Source organism: Hydra vulgaris, chromosome 12 (assembly GCF_038396675.1).
Source record: "Hydra vulgaris chromosome 12, alternate assembly HydraT2T_AEP".
Lineage (NCBI taxonomy): Eukaryota > Metazoa > Cnidaria > Hydrozoa > Anthoathecata > Hydridae > Hydra > Hydra vulgaris.
In genome coordinates this window covers 8727501-8753408 of record NC_088931.1, presented here as the reverse complement: position 1 = coordinate 8753408, position 25908 = coordinate 8727501, and the positions used below count along the sequence as shown (strand labels likewise).

The window sequence follows — 25908 nt, the reverse complement described above, 5'->3', positions numbered from 1 at the left end:
AGTAAACTTAAGATATTATAGTTCACACATTCAAACCTAACGTTGCTATACTCACGTACTATACTAAACTGTTCGCAATTCGATATTTTTTTTCAATGGAAAAATAAAGAACTACTTTAAAATCTTGAAACCTTCCAAAGATTTCTCGGACTTATTTTAAATCTTTTTTAATTTTGTAAATGTATGTACAGTTGGTAATAATGAAATGTAATTACAGAGGGTGTTAAATTAAACACCTCTCATTGATGAGAGAGGGTGTTAAATAAAACGCAACTGTTGTGAATATTTTACCAGATTATATAGCAGATTTTTCAATTATATTTTATATTTATCACAATTTTTTAAAAGTTGGAGTTATAAACTTTTACTTTGAATACCAACGATATAACAAGTAAAACATTTTATTTTTATTCGTTATAAAAAGCGTAAAAAATTTATAAAATTGTAATATTATTTGAAATTTTTAAAATCAAATCATTAATTTCTATTTAAAAAAAAGTATAGCTTCTTTTTTTTAGCATTATAGTTTACATTAGTTTGTTTTTACAATATAACAAGAGTAGATAAAAATTAAGACCATTTATTAAGTAAGCAAATACTACTAACGTTTAAAAAACTAGGTATATGAATCAAGATCAGTAAGATAATATCATCAGAACCTTATACTGGTGAAAACATGATAATAGGTTATAATGTAACTATATGTACAACATAATAAAATATACATACACATTTCACTTTGTACGACAGGTAATAAAGTTTAATGAATATTTCCATAAATAAAAATATTACTATCAAATTTCGATAATATGGGAGAATAAATAATTTTTCAGCTAAATTTTAAAAAGATGCAAAGAAGTAGAGTGAGTGCTAGTCCAAGCAATATTTTCATATGCAGCCTTGTTGGAAGCGAAGGTGTTGACATATTTATATATATATATATATATATATATATATATATATAAATATATATATATATATATTTATATATATATATATATATATATATATATATATATATATATATATATATATATATATATATTTAAACAACTTTAAAAAGTATTCTACACAATAGAGTGCTCAATGTTCTTTTCATATAGCAATGAATGAATGCAAAATAAAGTTAGGATAAAATGTTATTATTTATAAAGATTCTGGTCTTAAAAAGAATACCAATATTTTTGGAAACTTAAGTACCAACATAATAAGTTTGTTGCTTTCATGTGATGCTCTCATCAAGTAATTGGGGAAAGCCCCTGATACTAAAGAAAAAATGTACTAACAGAAAACAAAGTGTCGAAAGACTTTTAAAAGTATAAACATTTACCTATTGAATTAGAAACAAAAAAATTGTTAATGTGTACTATGTTATTGTATAATATGCAAAGCTTAAAAGAAAAAATGTTAGAAAAAGAAATGTTTCAAAATTGGATGGTAGCCCCTGACCCATAATTTAACCATAGTTTTACCTCTTTTTTTACCCGTGTGACACAAATGTGTCACACGGGTAAAAAAAGAGGTAAAATCATGTGTTAATACATAATTAATTACCAGATGTTAATATATAATTGATTAGCATAGGAATGCTCTAAACACATTAAAAAAAATCGCCTTAAAAAATTGCCTCTGATATATAAGAAATGGGAATGATAATGTCACCGTTTAGAAATATAAACATTAGCTTTTTACGAATGAAAACAAACACTTTAAAAACGCTTTTTCAAATCTTAGATCTTTTTATTGGAACTAAATTAATTACTATTATGGGTTTGTGTATTATATTAAATTTATTATTATTTTTATAAAAAAGCTTCTCATTTTAAATATGTAAATGGATTAAGTTGTCCGGAACAACGCTCCAAACATGTGTCCGATACCACCCGATCATACCACATTCACAAGTACTAGTTTTAAAACCAGTGAATTAAAGTATTAAACGAACTTTTTTTTAAAATAAATATTGTAAATAAAAATGTATCTTTAATCAATCAAAAGTTATTTGTTTACATAAAAATTAGATATATTAATATGGTGGAAAACAATATCTTGCACTCCCAATCGCTTTTATTATGATAAGTATTTTGCATATGCCATATTTTTACTCAAATAATGTTTTTACAGTATTTAACGTCACATAGCTTTTTTAGTTTAACCTGTACATCAAGTGTCCGGAGTTACCCACCGTCCAGGGGTACCCTACACCTAAGAATTTTGTGACGCAATCTCTTTTATTTCAATTTGGTCAATAAAAGTATTAAGTAGAGCTGGGGATAAATAACTTTATTTAGTTATCGAATAAAAAAGATATCATTTCGATTTGTTACTTGTAATTTCTGTTTCGGTTCGAATTTACTTATCTTAGAGTGAAAACAATAAAGTTAACGTAGCCTTTTGTGCTCAATCTTTAGTCTTATGGTTATGATGACCATGATACGGACCAATGTAATAATTTTGGAAGCACTCTGTAATACAAACATACATAAAAAAAAAAAAAAAATACAAAACTTAGGTTTTATTTTTATTTCAGAAGATAGAGTTTAATAAACCTGTTTTGGAACTTGAAATCCGAAGTTTTACAATATAGTAATTAATCGTTATGTTTTTTTTTTTACATATAATAAGCAGAATTTTAGCAGAGTGGAAAAAATTTTGATCGTAATGATTTGAATTTATTTACAAATCAATTTAACAAAAACATGGCAAATTAAAAGACCTGAATCGTTTGTTTCAAAGCAATTTTAACCAAAAGTTGACAAGAACAAACAACTTGAAGAATTTATTTGTAAAGCAATTGTCACAAAAACGTGACATGAAGAAATGGCTCGAAGAGTTTATTTTCAAATTATAAAATTACTCAGCAGCCGTGGCTCAGTGGTAGCGCACTTGCCTTAGAAACAAAGGATTCGTGGTTAAACCCCCCCCCCCCCCCCACCACCACCACCACCACCACCACTGGGGAAGTTTTGCGACAACGGTTAGGAAGAAGGCGTGAACTTCCATTAAATGCATATCCGCGGTGCTGTGATATAAAAAAAAGAAAATAATAATAAAGTGTACAAGCACAGTAGTACGGTGGTGGTAAAGAGTAGAATGTTGCGTGGTTACGAGCAGAGTGGTACCAACCGATGGTAGTTACGAGCAGAGTGGTACCAACCGATGGTGGTTACGAGCAGAGTGGTACCGTGGTAGTTATAAAATATTCTATTAAACTAGATTAAAAAAAAAGTCTTTAAAAAGTAGGCAAATAATTTCTTTAATTAAAACTTGAGGTGACGTACTAGATATAAATTCTATTTACATCTAGTACGTCAACTTAAGTTTTATTTAAAGAAATTATTTGCCTACTTTTTAAAGATATAAATTTAAATAACTTATTCTAATTTTGAAGCAAACAATCATTAAGGGAAATTAAAAAGAAGTGGTGTTAACCAATTACCTATCAATGTTATTATAAAAAACCTCCAAATTACTTATATATATATATATATATATATATATATATATATATATATATATATATATATATATATATATATATATATATATATATATATATACATGTATATATATATATATGAATAAAATGTTGAAAAAAAAATACAACAATAAGAATGGAGGATAAAAAAAGGAGCCGCAACACAGCAGTTAAAGTGGAGGATAAAAATGTATGAAGAGTTTAAATTTTTACATTAACAATAGAAAATTTTTTTTTCGATTTCAATGTTGAAACATAAAAAAAATTATTATATTTTCTTGTTGTTGCAATTGATTAAGAATTCTACTAATATAAGAATAATAGAATGTAAATTAGTTAAACGTTTATTCTAAATACTTTTTCTTTATCGTGTGATGAAAAGAAGTTGCCGCTAAAATCATGATTTTAGCAGCAATTTAAATAAAATCAGGATAGAAAAATTACTGATTCTGATTATGTTGGCAATTCAGACCGTGATCTTGAATAGGAAGTTAGAACCCGGTATTCAATGCCTGCTCTGGCCATGTAGGCGACATCGGTTAGGAAGGCGGCGCAAACGTTCTCTCCATGTGCTCTTCAGCGGTGTCCTGTTTCAAAACCGTTAGGTATTCACCTCAATAAACTAAAAAAAAAAAAAAAATAATAAACAGCAACGCTAACCCTGGGATGGAAAAAAAATTTCTTCTTATTTACGTTATTTTAAATGTGCGTATGAGAAGAAATAACGTGCAAACTTTTTTTGGCTTATGTAGTTTTTTGGTTTAGTTTGTTAGTTGTTTTTTTTTTGCGTTTTATTTTTATATAAGTAAAAAAATTTTTAATATCATATTTTTATCTTAAAATTGAATAATTAAGGCTGCATTTTTTTGCATTAAAAAGGTGTAAAATAAATGTTGCTTTTATCAATATTTGTATATAAATGTAAACAATTTTTTTTAATTTAGGTTTTCAAAGTTGAATTATAAAACGCGTATTCATGACACGTAATAATGAATTACTTAGAAAACCGAGACTTATTATGTGGAAATCAATAAAATAAAAACTGGTTCTATTCTAATATAAAATTCAAGACAACCGTTGCAAGGTACAGATTAAGAAAGATAAACATCAAAAGTCTTTATATTGGTAAAAATAAATAAAAAGTTATGAAACTATTTATTTATTCATTTCATTTTCTTTTACATAACAACATAAAGAATAAAGAAAGAATATGAAGAAACTGAATGAAACTTATAAAACCTTTTAACTTACAGTTGTTCTTTGTTTTTTTATAAAATGCGCATGATTGCAATTGTTAAGATGCAGCAGCGGGTTGCACGTGTGTTTAAGTATCTTGGAGCCAGAAATATTTTTCCAACAGTTTTTTACTTTTTATAAAACTTCTTATTGCACTGCTAAGTTATTAGCATATACTCGTTTATTTGTGAAAATTAATAACTTCCATTATAATAATTTCTTATACTTCTGTTAGCATGTCTGTGGGAAAACGATAGAAAGACGTAACTAGATTTTTGGCTTGCTTCAAGTCATATTATCTTTCTTTGCGCAATAATAAACACCTGTCTCGCAGCTAGAACTTAGACTGAGCACATTAGTCAAAAATCAAGCCGACACATTTACGTGATGAATATTTGTTCGTTTCTAGCAAATGGTCTCAACTATAACACATTGGTGAACACATTCTTAAGCACACGTCAATTTATTTGCGCAGAAGTAAATGTACATTTAACGATAAAAGATTTAATCTTCTAGTCCTTGCAAGCTAATTGAAAAAGAGGTTTAATTATTTTGTAACTTCCACTTCTCAAATTTTTTTTTATTTTTTTATCTTTTTTTTTATTTTATCAAGTTATTTATACTTTTTAAACCATTTTAAACTAATATAAGTTTAAATAAACTTTTTTGTAAAGCTATTTTATCATTTTTTTCAAACTTTTAAACAATTTTATAAAAAGAATTTTTCTAAAGCTTTTTAAAAGTTCCTATAATCCATAGTTGCTGTTTTTGCAACTATGGATTATATGACACGGTGTTTGATGTAAAATGCAGGGAGGATGAAGTTGTATAGCGCTGTCAGTGTAAATGCGCAGATTGATAGATTAAGAACGCAAACAATTTTCTCACGCTGATTTTGAATCTAGTTGCAAAATTTCTTTTACCAACTTTGGACTGTATTTTTTTTTCAGTCTTATTGTTTGATTAATTGTTTTTAAAACAGCTCTTTGGTAATCTGCAGTAAAACCATTACTTTATCAATATTGCACTGTATTTGATATAAAAGCTTCTTATGTCTTCTTTATGATCTTTAAAGATGATGCATTAGCGGAACATCCTACAGATTTAAAGATAACCACTTAAATCCAAGGATTACGTTATTTTAATAACTTATTTTAACCTCATCATATGTTCATTGAAAGAAAAAAAAGGGTTTAAAATTTTAAACTTCTTCGAAAAAAACACTTCAACAGAAACTTTAACAATTCATAGGCTGTGTTTATTGACTTGGGTATTTATTAATATTTGAAATAGAAGTTTAATGGCAGTTGTATTTTTTAAAAAATAAGACGAAAATATCTTTTTATGCAGTAAGTCACTTTTGACGCAATCAGTTTTGACATTATGGAAATAAATTTTTTAAAAGACATCCAAGTTGTCAAATAAATTAAAGCAAAACTTTAAACCCTTTTATGAATATTTTCAAATTAAAGCCAAATGAAATGTTTTATTTTGATCAACCGGAAAAAGAATTATATAAATCTTTTTTTCAATCTATTCGCATTATTTACTTATGTGTCAATTAATTTTATTAGAAATGTACATAGGAATGATGCAGTGAGTGTAAAAATGTGGTTATATACATTCAATTAATAAACTACACTTTCTGCTATTACACGACATCAGAACGAGGCTTTATTTGCGTTATATTTGTCTTAAAGGTAGAGTTTCTTATTGCATTGATTAAATCTTTATAGTTTGGATTTTTTATTGTAGCTGATTTATGTCGTAAACTTCTGAAAAAAAAAATTTTTTAAGTGGTAAATAAACCCTTTGATTTTTTGTAAAAAAGATAATATGATTTTTTTTTCCTTTTAACTCTGTGAATTTATATACATTTTGCGTCTTAAAAAGAAGCGAAGACACGTACTTGTCTGCCATTTTAAATCCGCATCAAATTATCGCAGCAAGATAGTCCAATGAGAGTGGCTAGTTCGTGTTATTGTTTTTAACTCATCGTATTTATCTAGTAAAAGTGTTTTTTTTTATTTTTGAGATAAATATTCGGATTTCTTGAAACTAAACTTAACAGTTAATTTAAATTGACCACCTACAATTAATATAGTGAGAAACAAACACACAAATTGATCCCGTTAAGTGCTGCACTTTCTATTTTTCAATATCTTTTTTTAGTTTTGTTTTTACTTTAAATATATAGATAAATTATAAAAAGTATTGAATTTTTTTTTAATTTTAAATTATTAAATAAAAAATGCATAAAGATTTACGCTATCAAGATACTTTATAGGTTTTTACGTCATTATGGCCAACGGAAAAAAACTAATAAATAAATCTTCTACTGTTGTACAACATCTTGCAGTTCATAACATACAGCATCTTCATAACTACTCAACATTTGAAGCTCAGTACTTACAACGTATGCGTTTTGAAAATAAGAAAAACAGCAGTTCTGGTCAATATACATTTTGCAACGGCTTTGATTCGGATACTGGCAGTGATCTTCGACATGACAAGCATAAGAAACTCACTGAGAAAAACAAAACAAACATTTACAAAAATTGTTCAGTTAAAAGATGCGTTTCCACAGATAGCGGGTTTTCTTCTACAAAAACAGATTCTGGATCGTCCTCTGATTTTTCCTGCAACGGAAAGTCAGCAAGAAGAACTGGTGAGTAAAATTATTTTTTCTCCTCATTGTTATATACTGTTACATTGTATTATTTATTTGATAACGAATCAGCTAGTAACTATACTATTCCAACATAGTCTATATTTTTCGAAACATATATTCTAGTACATATACTCTTGCACATATATTCAACATATATTTTCGTACATATAACTAAAGCTAACTAAAAACATAAATATGCATGAGGAGCAAACTGTATAGCTAAAATTGTGCGTTGATAATAAAAAAAAGAAAAAAAAAGATTTATTAATATAGCTTTGCATCAGATTCATAGGTAAATCACGATGACGGAATTTAACTTATGATAACAACGTTTTACCGAGATTTATTTAAATACGTTTGATAAAAAAAACACTTCAATTTAAAAATTTTTAATTTAAATTTCTTATCATGAAGTTAAAATATTTTTTTACTAATAAAATATATTTCTTTATGTATCGGGGCGCGACGAGTAATTTTTAAAAGGCGTTGTTTATTAATTGTAGTTATCTCCGCCTGTATTTTCATCCGTATATTTATTTAATTAACTCTTTTGAAAAAGTTAAGCTATAATATAGCTTACTTTTGGTAGTTTTGGAAATAAGACTTGCTACTTATTTAATCTTCAGTTTATTTTTATTTTCTTAAGATTATAACCATATTTTCTTAGAGAAATATGTATATTTTTATAATTTTACAAACAGTAAAAAACAAAGTTCTGAAAACGGATTACTTTTATTCACCTAGTTAACAAGAAGATTATCAACGTTTTGAAGATTCTTTGATTCTCAATTCTCACATAAAGATTTCATGATTTTTATCAAAGACAACTCCCTCATAGTCATCAAGAAAAAACTCCCTCATAAAGTCATCAAAAAAAAAAACTCCCTCATAAAGTTCAATATAATGATTCTCTCTTAAGAGTTCTCTTTAACGATTCTCTTTAAAGATTTTTTTAACTCTTTTTACACAATTAATGAATAAAATTTAATAATTTTATTCATTGATTGTGAGAACACTAGAGTTGATAAATTTTATAAATTTGTAAAATTTATAAATTATTGTTTCATAAACTTTTTTCATTTAGAAACCTTGAGCAACTGGAACCAGCAGGATGAGTTTAACTACATTGCGACACCGTCATCAAGAATTAATGTTCAGCCTACTAAATGTTTTGATTTTAACAAAGCAGAAGCGTTTTGTGAAGATACTACGCGTATTGAAAAAAAACAAAGAGAAATTTTAGAACAGTGTTACCAAAATGAAGCACTAAAAAAATTTAACTATAATGTTAACCCTTCTGTTTTCGATTGTAGTTTATTAAACAAAAGCTCATCTCCACTTGACGTCTTTTCGAATCCGTTATCTGTTTATGTTCCGTCTAAATACGATCGACATAAATCTAAAATATTGCTTAAAAAGAAAAAAAAAAACTCATTCCAAAAGTTGAGAAACAGCGTTCAAAATTTAAAAATAAAAAAAAACGTCCAACAAAATGGTTTCTCACTAATGACAAGTAGCTACGGACAAGCCGCAAACAACTTGCTCAATCTTAATTTAAATCAAAGTTCAATAAAACAAAACAACAATCACTTGTCATTTTCCTCGAATATAAAAAATACAAATCAAAACAATGTTTTCAAAGAAAATTCAGTTAATCATCAAGTTCAAGACGATGAAGACGAAAATGAAATTTTGACGCGTTTGTTTACTCGTCCTAATAAGAAACCTTTACTTGCAAAGTTATTTGAAAGGGTTGGAGGGCAGTCATACAGTATGCGCAATATTGATAAACTAGAAGAACAAGATAAATTGGAGGAACAAGGCAAACATTTAAAAAAAACTTCTAGCAATCGATCGATTCCTGACGCATTACGTTCAATATGGACAAAATTGCAGCGTCCTTACGTAGAACGAGAAAGAGTTGATAGAAGCAGTCAACACTTATCAAAAACAAGTAGCATGCCACTTATTTATCAAGAAAATGAACAAACTTTGGCTTTTCTAAACTCAAATAGAAACTGTATTAATATAAATGATTCTGATGCAAATTATAAACAACCTGTTACTTGCAAGAAAACTGTTAAAAAACCTTTAGAAATTAAAAGTTTAAACTACGTAGGGAAGGATAAAAGATCTTCTTCATGTAGTGAACTCACTTCAAATAAATCTCATTTCTTCAACCCAAAGATAGCTTACGCACCATATCTAATTGCGTTTCAGAGTTCAAGCGAAAACCTTAAAACAAAATCACCAAATATACAATATCCTTACAGTGTTGAAGGACCAACTTTTCATTGTCAATGCTGTCAACACAATATGAATAAAAATCAATACCAGTCTTTTTATCAAGAACAAGCAGTGGCCCCTTTTTATAGAGAGCAAGCAGTAGCCCCTTTGAATGTTCAAATAGAAAGAGAAAAAAGAGCGACGCGAAGAAAAGTTTCTGACTTATATTTTGATTCTTTCGTTTAAATTAATTTTATTAACCAATCAGTATTTATTATAAGTAATATTAAAGATTTTATTGTTTTTATAAAAAAAGACCAAAATTAAAAGTATACAAATATAGAAACTAAAACTATTGTTTTTAAGCGACTTATAATCCAGAGGGAAAACTCGAACTTACTTATAATCTAGGGGAAGTTTGAATAACTCATAACCTAAGGGAAATACCTGTTTAAGAAAAATTGTGAATAAAATTTAATATTTTATAACAAAAACGAAAGTTTTTTTTCAGAATTGTTGATATTACTAAATATATTCAGCAATCATTTGAGAACTTTCTAAAAATGTGTGCGTAGTTATTAATAATTTTCCAGAGAGTGATTCATTAAACTTTCATATTCACAAGATATTTGCAAGTCCAAGTTTGTTTGTAAGTTCAGTGCTAAAATATTAGTACTCAACAAACTACTAAAGAACTTGCACTGCTTAGTAAGAAAACTTATGTTGGTTATGAGCTGCCTTTATTTTGACGTCAATTAAAAATTCAGTAAATAATAAAAATGACGTAGTATTATTATGTATAAATAGTTTTGATATAATGTTAGGATTATTATTAAGTTACGTTATAATGACGCAGATCTATTTTTGTTGATATCTCTGATTACTGATGATTTGATAACAATTTTATTTTCAGCGATAAAAAGTAATTAAATCCCTTAAAAACAATCATCCTAAGTCATGCTATATACTTGAATAATTAAGTTGTTTTAAAAGGTTGATAACGGCATTAAGTAAAACTAAAAATTTCTAAACATAAATTACAAAGACTCTGCTAACATCTCCATACACAATAGTTATTTCAGGTTTTTAGTACATGTAATTAAAACCTTGGTCAAATTTGGTCAATCAATCATACTTATCTTCATTATATAGCGTTTCATTATATAATGAAATCCTAATTTATTTTTACCTGCAGATTATAAACATTTTAAGATGACATGTTTTAAATGTGAGGATAAAGTATGCATAATTATAAATATTTTATTCTCATATTTAGAAATATGTCATTTAAATGTTATAAATGTAATATACTTACCCAAAAGTAAAAAATTTTTCTTCTTAATTTGACAATAAAAGAAGTTTATAAATGTAAATAAGTTGAAACTAAGTACAAAATACAAAAATATTTCATTATGAAAACATTGTTGAAACAATTGATGATACGAAACGCCACTACAAAATCAATTTTTTTTTTCGCTATTAGGTACAGCCATTTCCAAAATAGGAGAATATAAAAGAAAATAGAAGAATGTTTTCAGCATTTATATCGCACGCAACAAGTTTTTTTTTTAATTTATTCTTTGATGTCGATTGATCGAGAAAAATATTTTGTGCAGATTTAGAAATTAAACTGTCTGATCAAAAAGAAAAGCGCTATCAATGCATTAGATTTGAGCGATGAAGTTGAAAATCTAGCAACACATGTATTACAGAAGCAAATCTTATGTATGCATCAACTATTTTTATATAGTTAATGCATTCATATTTTTAACCGTCCCTCTGATCGTTCTCCAAACTAAAATTAATCAAAAATTGACTAAGATCAACCCTGTCTATAGAAAGATTTTCTAATTTAAGCCCACAATCGATCAATGTGAAAAAATCAAAAACAATATAAGTAGGGAGATTTTATCTAATACTGTCAAATAATAATTTTCACAAGGATTTAAATACATTTAAATTTTATTGTATTTTTTTGTTGACATACATAGTTGCGGTAAACAAAATCTTCCACCCGTGCAACAAACTTCTTTGACGCGCCACTGTTTGAAATAAACGGTTATGGGCTGTTATATAGCATGTTTTTTTTAGTATATAAATATATATATTTTTAATGATACTTTTAAAATTATTTGCATATATATATATATATATATATATATATATATATATATATATATATATATATATATATAAACACACACACACACACACTAGGGTAGAGCGGGACTATTTCAACATAATGGTAAATTGGGCAATAAAATAACTGGAAAACTACGCATCCCATGACAAAACATCTAATGGATGAAATATAGATAGTTAGAATGGTAACACAATTTGGAACAAAAGTTTGTTGGATTTAAATAAGATTTTTCTATTTTGAACCAAAAACGTAAAAAAATAATTGCTATTTTTCTCTCATAAATTGTTACACAAAGTAAAAAAACACAAATTGTTACACAAAGTAAAAAAACACAAATTGTTACACAAAGTAAAAAAACACAAATTGTTACACAAAGTAAAAAAACACAAATTGTTACACAAAGTAAAAAAACACAAGTTGTTACACAAAGTAAAAAAACACAAATTATTACACAAAGTAAAAAAACACAAATTGTTACACAAAGTAAAAAAACACAAATTGTTACACAAAGTAAAAAAACACAAATTGTTACACAAAGTAACAGTTTTGATAAAAAAAGAAAATTGCGGTACATTAAATATACATGTTTTTAAAATTAGTAATTTTTGAATCGGGCTTCAAAGTTCAAGATAATAAAATACAAAATAATAAAAATAGACAAAGTAATAAAGATAGTTGAACAAAATATTTTTATATTTTACTTATACTCTTACTTCTTACTTAATTTTTCTCTTCTCTTACTTACGAAATTAAAATATTTATAATAAAAAGTTTATAAGTTGTAGACACGCTCACTGTTAACAATACTTTTATTGATGATTTATCCGAGTTTCATGTCAGGCCAATTCATTTATTTGCTGATTGCTCAACTTGCCCAACACAGTTGTTCAACTTACCCCATTAGTACAGGTTAAGCAGCTCGGCAAACTTAAGGCAATACCTTCTCAAACAAACCAAAAACATACTTTTAAGTTGTAAATTAAATAAAAAATACGAATATTTAATGGAATTTGGAATGGAACTTAAAAAAGTGTCTCACATGAATTAAAAAACTTCCTCATATGAATTAAAAAATAAGACTTTCTCACTTGAATTAAAAGATAAGACTTCCTCACATGAATCAAAAGACTTCCTCATTTGAGTTAAAAAAAGAATTTTCCTAACATAAAAATTATTACATCATTACATCATTATTGAACTGGGTTGTTGCCTCCTTTCATTAAAATAAAAGAACAGCGAAGTTATTGTTTTAGAAGAACATCTTTGTAATTCTGTGACTAGTTGCAAGAAATTGAAAGTGATAAGAAAATTACATTGTTGATGACAAAGTTCACACTGCATTATCTCATATTACTAAAGGAAGTCAATCACGCTCTGTTCGGAATTATAACTATCAGATATAAACAATAATGATATCATAGTTACATGAAAGCACACTAGGCATGTCTCTCATTATGACTTTTGATCTATTCATGAATGGATTTAAACTTTTGACTGCTTGCTGCATATCAGCAGCAAATAACCTATCAAGAAATGATAAGGCATAATTTGAAGATAAATTTACAAGTTGTTTTTCTTACAGTAAAAAAACAAAAACTTGAAAAGTAAATTTATTTTCAAAGTTGCAAATCACGATTGTTATTTTATAAAGTTCTAAAATAAATTCTGATTAGTTTAAAAATATTTACAGAGTTACACCATGTTTTACATTACAGAGTTACACCATGTTTCATGCATATTGCTTTAAAAGTATTTAACCTTTTCTCAAGAGTATTTTTAAAAGTTTCAAAACTATTTTTAAAACTTTTTGCTTTTTAAAGAATCACGTTCATGCAATCTCGCTGAATAAAAGTTCTTTAAGTTTATTGTTATAAAAATTAAAACAATAATATACCAAAGCACCTGCTTTGGAAAATATTTTTAGGTCAAAAAAAATTAAAAGAATTAAAATTATTTTCATGGTTCTAGTCCATTTTAGTGTTTTAAAAATATAAAAATAGAGTAATTTTATTTAGAATTTATGCATTAAATGAATGTAAAATTGTCAACCATTTTAAAAACTCAGTGATCAGAAATAATACCCTATAAAATATTAGGCGTCAAGCGCAAACTTTTGCATCATTTTTATTCTAATCCCATTTACAGTTGATAATTTTGTCCACGAGATAAATGCATATTTTTTTTACTTCCTTTTCTTTGACCATTTTATCGTTCAATCCTCGTGAAATGATCTTTTCTTTTCTTTTAGCTTTACAGATCTTATCTTATAGTTTAAAAGTTTAATTTTAATATCAGCGTTGTTTTTAAAAAAACACGTAAATATCAGTGTTGTTTGTAAATAAAACACTTAAATATTAACATAATTAAAAAATTGCTTGACAGTACTACCTGTATTATTAAAACATTATCTTACCATAATACCATTGATAACATCAAGATATAAATATCTATGTTCGTATATGTATATTTTAATCTATATTCGTATAAGTACACTTTAATTTACCTTCGTATAAATATACTTTTACTTATATTCTTATAAATATACCTTATTTATATTTTTATAACACAAATACCTTATTGCAACTTCATATTGAATAAAACTTATATTAAACATGGACCTTTTTTGTTTAATGTTATGTGTTTAAATAAAAAAAAAAAGTTAAAACAGAAAAAATAAATAGAAATTTCATTTATTTTGATAGTTTTTTTTATTATAAAACCTATAGTTACAGTAAAGATATATAAATTTTTCCTATTAAGAAATCATAAACCTAGTAATAAACTATAATATTAATAAAAAAACCTTTTTTCTCTTAAATTACCCATCTTTTCATCAATACAATAATAATTAAAAGAGAACCGGCTACAAACTTTATAGGAGTAATTTTAAATAAAAAATTGTTTTGAAACTCTCATATTTATTATATATATATATATATATATATATATATATATATATATATATATATATATATATATATATATATATATATATCAAAATATGTTTTTTCATATTTTGAATAATATTAAGAAAACTTTGTTTTTGTCTTATTTTATATCTATAACTTTCATAGTTATCCTTACTTTGTTATATTTTACATTTTATTTTAGTTTATATTTATTTTATTTAGTTTATATTTTGCCAAATGTTTGTGCAAACGTGCTATGGTCCACTAAGTAACCGATGAGTAAAACTATAAATAGACTGCTCAAAATGTAAATATAATTCCACTGAAATTTCACAATAGAAAGTTTGCTAGAGAGTCTTCAACCTATCAATTACTACAAAATAAATTTCTATTTTTTAGCTTTGTTTTGTATCGAATGTTTTATATCTGTACATGAGTTTTATACATCAAATGCTAAGAAAGACTAAAACTGTTTTTAGCAATATATTCTTAATAAAAAATTTTTGGTTGCTAAATGGGAGGTTCAATTCAACTAACCGCAACCATAACAACACTATTAGCAATATTCAATGAATGTCAAGTTTGTTTTCAAAACTGCTTTCATTTTCAACTTTCAAAAATAGATGAGGAAACTGATGTTTGAAAATCACTTGTTTCCAATTGACTATTTTTATTCTTATTTAAAATGCCTCGATTATTTGTTAATTGATGTCGAAGTGTTTTTTCAGTTTCAATTCTTTTTGGTTGCTAAAAACATGAGATAATATTTTTGTTTATGTCATTTTCAGCTTTCTTTTAAGAAGTCACTTAACTTCTTTTGCAACCAACTAAAATAATACATTTAAAATTCTATTCAAAATGAAATAATTATTATCAAGCCATTTGAAATGATTAATAATTGACAAATAGCAAATTATACATTTGGCATTTTCAACAGACTATGTACTGTAACAATTAATTAATTATGTTTTTTTTTTCAGTAAAAGAAAAATAGTTACAAAAATGCAAATATATTTACATAGCTAGGGCAAGTAGAAGACAAATTTGGTCTTATCGCCAATCCTGTTAAAATAAATATTTGGTCTTATCGCCAATCCTGTTAAAATAAAAAGTTCAATGATAAAAACACAAAAAAAAACTTCGTTAAATTACAAGACATTTATTACGCTATATAACAGTGTAGTATATCCAAAAGTATATACAAATACAAATATAAAAGAATTTTAATACTTTTTTTATTTATTTTTTTTCAATTTTTAAAGAAGTTTAATAAAAGATTTTTCAGAAGACGTTGTACGGAAGACGTCAGACGCCTTACGGACGTCTGGACGTCCTCCGTATGCACACTGGGTATTTGCAATTGAAAACTTAGTAGCAGAATAGTATGTTTTAGGTTGAATGTAATTGCTTACTGAAAAACGTGTTGGGTATGGATGATTTATTTCTCCGAAAAATGAGTTAAATATTATGGGTGCCGTTTTTTTTATCAACTTTGAAAATAAGAACAAGAATATGATAAAGGTTAAGTTGAAATACGTTGAGAATATTAAATTTAATAAGTAGTAATTTAGTGTGTGAGAAGCGATCTACATTTCCAATTATTTTTAAAGCTTTTGCTTGCAGTTTTTTTTTTTTGTTACTTCCCAGACAGCCTTCCGCTAGCGCCCCAATGCTGGCCCAGTTTCGCCTGCGACTACGGCGCAATGACGGGCCGGCATCGAAACGGCCAATAGGCCAGCATTGGTCCATTAGCCATAGGCTAGCATTGGCTTGCAATCGTTCGCCAGCACTGGCCTGGAATCATTTTCCAGCTCTGGCCTGCAATCACTTGCCAGCACTAGCCCATTATCTGTTACCATTACTGGTCAGTGATCACTTTCCAACATTTGTTCGTGGTTGCTTGTCAGCACTAAAGCGTTACTCTTTACTAACTCATACACTAGCACGTTATTACCAGCCGTTTCTGTACAAATGTGTTATACCACATAATTCAAACAAATAAGTACTTTCCGAAATTTATTCCAACTTATATCGACAAAAATAAATACGCAATTTCGAAATTTATTCCCAACCAAAATGTGTTAAAAAATAATATAATTATAAATAAAAAAGTGTTATCAATAGTTCAAATTGTTATTTATGCAAAGAACTTTTTATACAAAGAACGTTCCTCTCGAACTTTTCGTCCGCCATTTCGATCCGCGAAAAGCTTAAAATATCTTTTCAGTTAATGTTCAAACTCTTCTCCTAATACTCCTGAGGTTAAAACTTTTAATTTCACAGCATCTAATTGACACAAAGTTACACTAAAATGTGTGACAACATTGTATATATAGGATATATTTTTATATACAATCGTAAGTAATTAAACTAAAATGTAAGACTAAAATGTACTTTACACACACACATATATAGACGTTAGGGTAATTAAAAAATAATTTTTTTAATACTCCGCACCTCAACCCTATACTATATAATAAAATAAAACTAGATATAATTTTTAAAAGAATAGTTTTCATAAGACCCTTAAACATAAGACCCCAGTAAACATTGAACAGTTGGTAAATAGTTGGCCCGATCCTAATAACCAACTATTAGCTACAGTTGGGCCAACAGTTGGCTATTTAGTTGGTACCGTGAAAAAAACGTAACGCTTTTACCAACACTTAGCCAACTGTTTTATAAACTGTTGGCTAAGTGTTGGGCCGTTAATGGTACATTAACGGCCCAACAATAATAAAACAGTTGGCTAACAGTTGGTACCATTACTGGCCCAAATATATGATTTTTTTCGCGATTTTTTGAATTCGCTTTCGCACTTTAATTGAAAGCGCAAATGTTATGTTTACAACTATTTTTACAACTTGACGTGATGACGTGATGGTGATGACAACTTGACGTGATGGTGAAAAATGAGTTGCATATTTGCAATCAAAATGAGAAATGCAATACAAAAAACAAATTGTTTGCTCGGCACCAGAAAAAAAAATTTTTTTGTTGACCTGTGTAATAATACAGTAATAATCATTGTAATAATAACAGTAGTAATAACAATAACAAGTACAACTATAATAATAACAGAAGAAATTTACAACAGTAGCAATAATAAAAACTAGCAGTAAGCAAACCTTAATAGGGGTTATGAGTAATTAATTCATTAATAACATAAACACATTAATAACTTGATATATTATTTAAAAAATTAAATACAAATTTATCGATAAATAATATTTTATTTGACTCCCAATCAGCAATATCATTGCTTATAGTTAACGACATAAAGACCGCATTTACATCAGTTAAGTTCTTTTTAAAATCTGTCACAACACAGGTACCAGAAAAGGGAAGTCAAGTAAAGCCTGCAAAAACCTAAAAAAAGAAATAAAAAAAAAGTTACAATTTTTAATTAAAAAAGTATTATTTGCATTTTATTGTTAGTAGAATTAGGATAATAATATAACAGAAAATATAAAGAATAAAAAATAGCTATGACAGCCTAGGTCTATCAACACAAAACACAGCAACAATAGCGCATAGCATAAAACATTTATAAGCACACAATACTGTCTCCCGAGTAATTAAAAAAGTTTTATTAATTCTCCCTCTCATCTAAGAGAGAGAGAGAGAGGGAGAGAAAGAAGGTGTTTCCAAAGCAGCATGTTAAAAAAAGTAAAAAAGCACGCAATAAATAGTAGTAACTGGTTTTATTATGTTACCAGTAAACAAAATTATTTTTACCTTTGTTTTAATATCCAGCATTTCTTAATTAAGCTCAAGCTTCTCTCTAACTGTTGACTAATGATTAATAGAGTAAATTTCACATCATATTAAATTTACAAAACTAAAACCATGTTTCAACAGTAAGCAAACTAATCGAGTGATGACAAAGGCAACTAAAAAAAAAAAGAACATTATTATGTTTGAAATTGTAAAAAAATTTAAAATCATTTAAATTCAAAACTGTTATTGTTACTATAAATAGTAAAATTCATACTTTGCTTTGTTCTAAATTGTCTAAAATAAAATCAAATTAACAGACATAAACACTGCTTGACATTTAATTCTGGCAAGTAAGTTTTCTGCTCGCTGAGTAGAAAACTTACTTGCCAGAACTTTTATTTCTTACATTTCCACAACGATTTATTTCATCTTGCCTAGACCTTTCTCTTTTACTTAAATACAATTATTTTCAAGTTGCCTATTAATATTTACATTAATAACTTCTTTGAGCCTAATATTATCCACTTCAATTTCACTATTATCATTAAACATATTGCCAGTAACCAAATATGCCATGGCCTAGGGGCCCCGCAAAAAAAGGGGCCCCATAATCAAATTGCAACAAAATTAAATTTTAATTTTTGGAAAGTGCATACATTTTCATTAGAAAGTAACTGTGTAAAAAATTTTAATTTTTTATTTTTCTAAATATTTTCGTGATTAAAAAAAAAAAAATTATTTCAAGACGAAAATTAAACAAAAAGCATTTTGCAACATTTTGTTCATTAGTATAAATAATAACTTTAACGAACAATCAACTCAACAATTTTATTTAACATTTGACATTTTTTCAATAACATTTTTTTATTAAAAGTTCTACCAAGAACCTTCTAAAATATTATTTTCTAGAATTACTTGGTTCAACTTATCAAACCAAGAAAATAACTATAATTAGGGCTGTTTTTCTAATTAATTAAGGTTTACAATAGTAAACATTATTTATTTTCAAAACAGCCTGATTAATTTTCCAGATTGATATTAAAAACAGTAGTTAATAAATTTTTTTATTATTATTTGCATAATGTTTTAAAATATTTGATTTAAAATAAAATGAATAATTTATTTTAAGAAAAATTTTGCAAGCTTTTAAGTAAAATATCTTAGTAATTGAAGAAAGTAATTGTTTTAAATTTTAAATTGCATTAAACTTAAGCGATATTTTAGACGTTTTTAAGTAAACTAAATAAGCGCGCTGGGAAAAAACTAATCATAAATTTTTAACGTTTGTTTTCCTGTTTATTTTTAACAAACTTTCCCTTATTTACGTAGGCTATTTTGCTTAATTTTATTAATAAAAAATAGTGGAGTGTTATCTATAAGTAAAATCAGTGCTGATAAACAATAGAAATTAAATTAATTATATGTGTTCATTTTCAGAACCTTTTAACAGATATGGGAAGAAGCTATGAAAGTGGAGCTGCAAAAAGAAAGAAAAAATAGAAAAAAACATTAAGAAACATTGAAAACTTGATAGTTTTTTTATTAAAAGCAGAATGTCTTGGTAATTCACCAACTTCAGCTAATCTTGCAAACTGTGGCATAAGTAAAGAGGCAAAAATATTGGATTTTGTAGAGGACTCAATTAATGAAACTCAAACTTTAAATGAGCAATCAGAACTCAATAAGGAGAGAGTATGTTTCACTTTCGATTTGCCATTGAATAGGAAAAGTGATCCAGGACTTTAAGAAATTCTTTCAGCTGAGAATATACAATTTTGGATAGAGAACGGTCCGTCAAAATGTCAAAATGCAGATTATGACTTTAAATCCTCTAAAATGATGTATCAAGATCGCGATTGATATTGCTAAAAAAAGCTTGTTAATGGGGAAAAAAGTAAATGGTGAAATGTTTAATAGAGAATGGCTCATATATTCCCCAGCATTAGGTTGTGTATTCTGTTTTGTCTGCAAGCTTTTTGAACCCTCAAAATGTGCTTTAGCTTCAACAGGATATAAAGATTGGAAAAATTCAGGGGCATCAATTCAGGGGCATGAACACTCATCAGACCACAGAAAAGCTTCATTAGCATACTTTCACAGAAAAAATAACAAGGTTTTTTTAAATGATCAACTTCTCAACGAAATTCGCAAAGAAAAAAAACTATTGAAGAGAGGTTGTAAGAAGAGTTATAGCTGTAATTTGCACATTGATCGAAAGAAACTTAGCTTTCAGAGGTTCAAATGAAAAATTTGGGTCTGAGAGCAACGGGAATTTTATTGGTCTGCTTGAGTTGATTGCTCAGTTTGATCCTTTATTGGCCAAACACATAAAAAATTATGATGATAGTGGTTCTGGAAAAAAAACTACCTCTCAAAGAATACATTCTATGAATTAACTGTATTGATGGCAAGAAAAGTTTTGCAATCAATCAGCGACGATGTTTTAAAATCTAAGTATTATGGATTATCAGTAGATTCAACACCTGATGTGAGTCACAAAGATCAACTATGTGTGATCTTGAGGTACATTGATCAAATTTCTAATGAGCCTATTGAAAGATTTGTTAACTTCATTCACATCGATAATCACACCAGGGAAAATTTAGCAAATGCAACCGTGGACTTTTTAAACGTAAAATTGAACTTGGAAATCAGCAACTGCAGAAGCCAGTCTTATGATAACTCAAGCAATATGACTGGAAAATATAAAGGAATGAAAACTAGAATTTTGGAGTTCAATAAGCTGGCAAAATTCTTACCATGTTCAGGTCATTCTCTTAACTTGGTAGGAGAGGCTGCTGTAGATTTCTGCATTGAGGGAATCAATATTTTTGGTTTTGTTAAAGAACTGTACAATTTTTTTTCTGCCTCTACAAAGTTGTGGAATGTTTTGGAACAGTTTGCAAGTAGTTTATTGAAATCACTATCGAATACTTGGTGGAGCGCTCATGCTGACACGGTCAAAACCAATCACCAGAACTACAATAAATTAATGGAAGGATTGGTCAAAATCAATGAGTGTGAAAGTTTTGAAACATATAACAAGAATTGCAGCTGGAAATTTACTATCTAAAATGGAAACTTTTGAATTTGCTTTACAAACAATAATATGGGATCAAATTTTCGAACAAATGAATGCAGTTTCCAAACCATTGCAAAGTGCAACCATTACTCTAGATACATGAGCTGAACTTTATTCATCTCTTGGAGATTATCTTCTTGGATTAACTAACACATTCAATTTAATAGAACAAGATGCAAAATTACTGTTACCAGACATAGATTATTTACAAAAGAGACACCATAATAAGAAAGCGCTACTAGGTGAAAACCAATCAGAAGAATCTTAATTAAGTCCAGGTGAAGAGTTTAAGACAAACGTTTTTTTAAAAACTATCAAAAATCTTACTACAAATTTAAAAGAAAGAGCTCAATGCTATCAGGAACTGAATGACAAATTTGTATTTTTAATAGACACAAGATTCAACAAAGATTAGCTGAAGACATGCATTAATTGTCTGGTGGAAGACTACACGGAAGATATTGATGATAATTTATATGTAGAAACTGAACATCTACATCTGTATTTGAAAGAATATTTTAATACTCAAGTTCCTGAATTGTCCCATTTGTTTTTGTACAAACTTATAAAGGAAAAACAAATGGAGGCTACATTTCTAAATACTGAAATCATTCTTAGGATTTTCAAATGTTTCATGATATTTAACTGCTCTAGAGAAAGGTCATTTTCAAAATTAAAATTAACAAAAAATGATTTGCGATCAACTGTCACAAAAAACATTAAACAATTTTGCATTATTATCAAGCAACGCAGACAAAATGAAGTCAATTATTATAGATTTACTGATTAAAGATTTTGTTAATGAAAAATACAGAAAAAAGATTATGTAGATTTTATAAAATATTTAAAAACAATTGAAATAAAACTTTTAACTTTTATGCTAAACTAAGATTATATTTTTTTAAACTAACATATTACTTCTAAATATGGGGCCAAAGGCTTTTTTTTTGGCCTAGGACCCCTAAAACTGTAAGTCCAGCTCTGCCAGTAACATTACTATTGTTAATATGAATAATAGAAAAATGTAAAAGAATCTTACAAATTGTGATCTTTTCTAATCTAAGACTACATTTAAACTTAAGATTTATTGAAATCCATATCTTTTTATGTTTATATACATAAGTCGTTAATTAAAAATATTAAACAATATTTATTTACATCAATTATTTTTAATTTAACAAAGAATCTAGACTACAATGCACAAAATTATTTAAGTAAGTGATCAACAAATTACTGACTGTAATTTGTTGATCACTTTTGTGTCAACAAATTACAGTCAGTTTTCCGTGTTAAATACATAAAATATATATCTAATATAAAATAAGTCCAATATAATATAAATAAAAAATAGTAAACTTACTCAAATCGGTACCAGTTATACTGTGTGAAGTGACTAAAAAACACTTCAGTTCTTTCCGATTGCACTAAAAAATAGCTTTCAGCTCTTTCCAATTGCACTATAAAATAAAAAAAAACTTGCTTAGCTAAGTTGCCTAGTTCTTAAGAATCTGAAGACAAATAAGTAAAAAACCAAGAACAAACAAACATTTATTTATTAAAACTACTATATTTAAACAAATTAATTTAAAAAAAGAATAACATCAATTCTCCTTAAAGGCTAAAAACAATTTTCAGCTTAAATTTGCTTGCAGCCCTTGTTTGTAAAACCATGTGAATAAGAAAACTACTTAAAAATGACATATGCAACATTGAAGTTTAGACGTCAACTGGACTAATGATTAGTAGATGTTTTTAAAAAATTCATACAAATTTACAATACTTTGTTTTTCTATATCGTATAAATCCATCATATAATAAATATGAAATGAAAAAATGTAACGAAAAAGTAAACACAAAGAAAAAGACATTATATATGAATCGAAAATCAATGCATTGATAGATTATTGTCAATAGCAATAAGGGAATAGAAGTAGTCGTTTAGGGAAATGCTAAAAATAATACCATATAAGCTATACCTACATTTATAGATTCAGTCATTCTCAAAAACAAAATACATACATTTAAGTTATTATATTATAACATATATAATAACTTAAATGTATGTATATACATCCCTGATATATATATATATATATATATATATATATATATATATATATATCAGGGATGTGGAGTCCCAAAAAGAACTCCTGATTTGAAAGTCACAAAAAGATTACTTCATCCTAGTTTTTGGTATCCAGGAGCTCTAAAAATATAAATAAGTATATGGACTACTGATAGGAAAAAAATTAAGACTTTTAGGTTAGAGGAACAATCATTTTTTGAACCCGGAGTCCGTAGGTATAATGGCGGCAAGGACTCCGGGCTTAAAAACAAGAAGTTTCAAGTCATTAAATCTCATGAATTTTTTTCTTATAGCAGATCATAAGTCAACAAACATGTTTAGAGCCTCTGGACACTACAGACGTGGAAAAAGTAGAGATATAAAGCCGGAGTCCTTTTGGGACTCCGCATCCCTGATATATATATATATATATATATATATATATATATATATATATATATATATATACAGAAATGCACACGTAAACATACTACTTTATACGCACATACACATTTTAGCTGTATTTTAACTCTTATTAATAGTTAAAATAGAGCTAAAATGTCTAATACATAATAAAATCATCATAAAGTTATATTGAAAACTCTAACAAATGTCAAAATTTATATCTGAATGTGTAACTAATGAATAAAAGTAAAACATTTGTACTTATCAGCTAAACGGTTATATTAAAAGGTGAAAGAAAGTTTGAGTTTGAAAGTTTAACTAAAAGGTAAAAAAGCGTTTGAAAGTAAAAAATTTATAAATTGCTTCATATTATACTAACGCGACTAAACATTTACATAGAACATAATTATAAAACTTACGGGAAACTTTTACGATTCTAAAACACGTGGTATACAGTCGGTTAATGGTTGGCACGGAATGCCAACAGTTAGCCAATACTGGCCTGTCAGTTGGACCAACTAAAGCGTGTTTACTGGGACAAGTTCATAATGATATCGAGAAAAAATTTTTTTTTTTAATTATGTCAACCTGGTACTAAAAGGATGCAAAAACTAAATAAAAATTGAAAAAATAACAATTTTATACAAATAACATTTTAAAATAACCATTTGTTACCCATTTTACAGGAAAAACAGCCACAAAATTTTTTTCATCAATAAATTTAACAATATGATAAATATTTATTCATGGTTCTTATAGAAATAAATTATATTTAAAATAGTAATCATAGGCATTAAGTGTAATTACAATTGATCATTTTGTTATATTTGATAATAAAAAAAACCCCTAAATTTGAGAAATGTTATAATATAGAGCAATAAAAAATACCAAAAGTATTTCAAAAAATATAATGCAAATAATTTATGAAAACAAATTTAAAAAACACATTACATGACATTCATCGAACGCATTTTTTATGATGTCATTTATACGATCAAAGTCATTGATTTAAGTTATTTACTATGGAATGTATTATTACAAACAATATAAATACAATTTTGTTATTATTAAAAGAAAACACTTGAGACACAAAATAATAAAAAATAAAATAAATTATGAGCACTTTTGTTATCAAGAAAAATAAACTACATACAATCTTCAACAAACTATAACAAGTGCAGCAAGACACACTTGAGAAAATTATCATTTAAAATTGCAACATGTTAAATTTTTACAAAATTTGATGCTAAAAATATTCCTAACAGACTTGAATCATAAGGATAAGTAATAAAATTTGATTTTGTCAAAAATGACTAGTACACAATAAAGGTAGTCTTGTCAAAAATAAAAATACTTTTCACTAAACAAATTTCATTGTCTAACACAAATACAACACAGACATTTGTTGTTGCAATAAAAATAAAAGTTTGTTTCCAGTATCAAAAAGTAATTTTTTTAGGGCGTATTCTTTTTTTCTACAACTGTAGGTATAAACTTTATTTTAGAACTGATTATCAAAATTTGTAAAGCATGCTTTTAGCATTTATGCATCTTTGAAACTGCTTAACTCCTAACCCATAAATGTATGGTAGTGATGTAAAAACTATGTTAGCAGTGTACCTTCGAGGTAGATGATGTTGCGTACCTTGGTGGCACCACCAAGGTAAACACTTGCATGATTTTGTAAATACTATTAGGAGTAATACTTGTAATGAAAGTATTTTTTTAATGTAATATGTTGTTACAGTTTGTTATGATTTTTTTTTGTTTATTAAGAATTTCTTTAGTATAATACGTGTGCATTTCTTTGTTGAATTGTAATTATTTTTCTCAAATTGTAATCTTCTCTTTGATAATTTTCTCAAATTATTTAAGAGAAGATAAACTGTGTATGAGTTGGGGCAAATCAGACATGGTCTTTCAATTGCTAGATCCCTCTATCACAGGAGGTTCAGCACGACAGTTGGAAAAAC

The 25908-nt window shown here is 27.0% G+C and overlaps 1 protein-coding gene and 1 long non-coding RNA gene across 7 annotated transcripts in view; one reads left to right on the top strand and one right to left on the bottom strand.

Annotated features, from left to right (window-relative positions):
• The window catches only part of LOC100209940 (myb-like protein D), a 28728-nt gene extending 18765 nt beyond the window's left edge, over positions 1 to 9963 (top strand). The window contains exons 1-4 of one of the 6 annotated variants that reach the window (XM_065811446.1): positions 5937 to 6063; positions 6289 to 6414; positions 7002 to 7382; positions 8470 to 9963. In XM_065811446.1, coding sequence (XP_065667518.1) covers positions 7016 to 7382; positions 8470 to 9857 — 1755 coding nt within the window. In that variant the 5' untranslated portion in view covers positions 5937 to 6063; positions 6289 to 6414; positions 7002 to 7015 and the 3' untranslated portion in view covers positions 9858 to 9963. Of the gene's footprint in view, positions 1 to 4422; positions 4604 to 4765; positions 5256 to 5936; positions 6064 to 6277; positions 6415 to 6674; positions 6846 to 7001; positions 7383 to 8469 lie in introns of those variants that run through there. The other 5 variants (XM_065811449.1, XM_065811448.1, XM_065811447.1 and 2 more) reach the window with 5 other exon arrangements.
• Positions 9964 to 17887: 7924 nt separating this feature from the next.
• On the bottom strand, positions 17888 to 24556 carry LOC136087851 (uncharacterized). Its single transcript, XR_010642120.1, has 4 exons — positions 24355 to 24556; positions 22826 to 22922; positions 18402 to 18556; positions 17888 to 18032 (listed from the first exon to the last, which is right to left on the bottom strand). It is a non-coding gene; the product is annotated as an uncharacterized LOC136087851 (long non-coding RNA).
• Positions 24557 to 25908: the final 1352 nt, after the last annotated feature.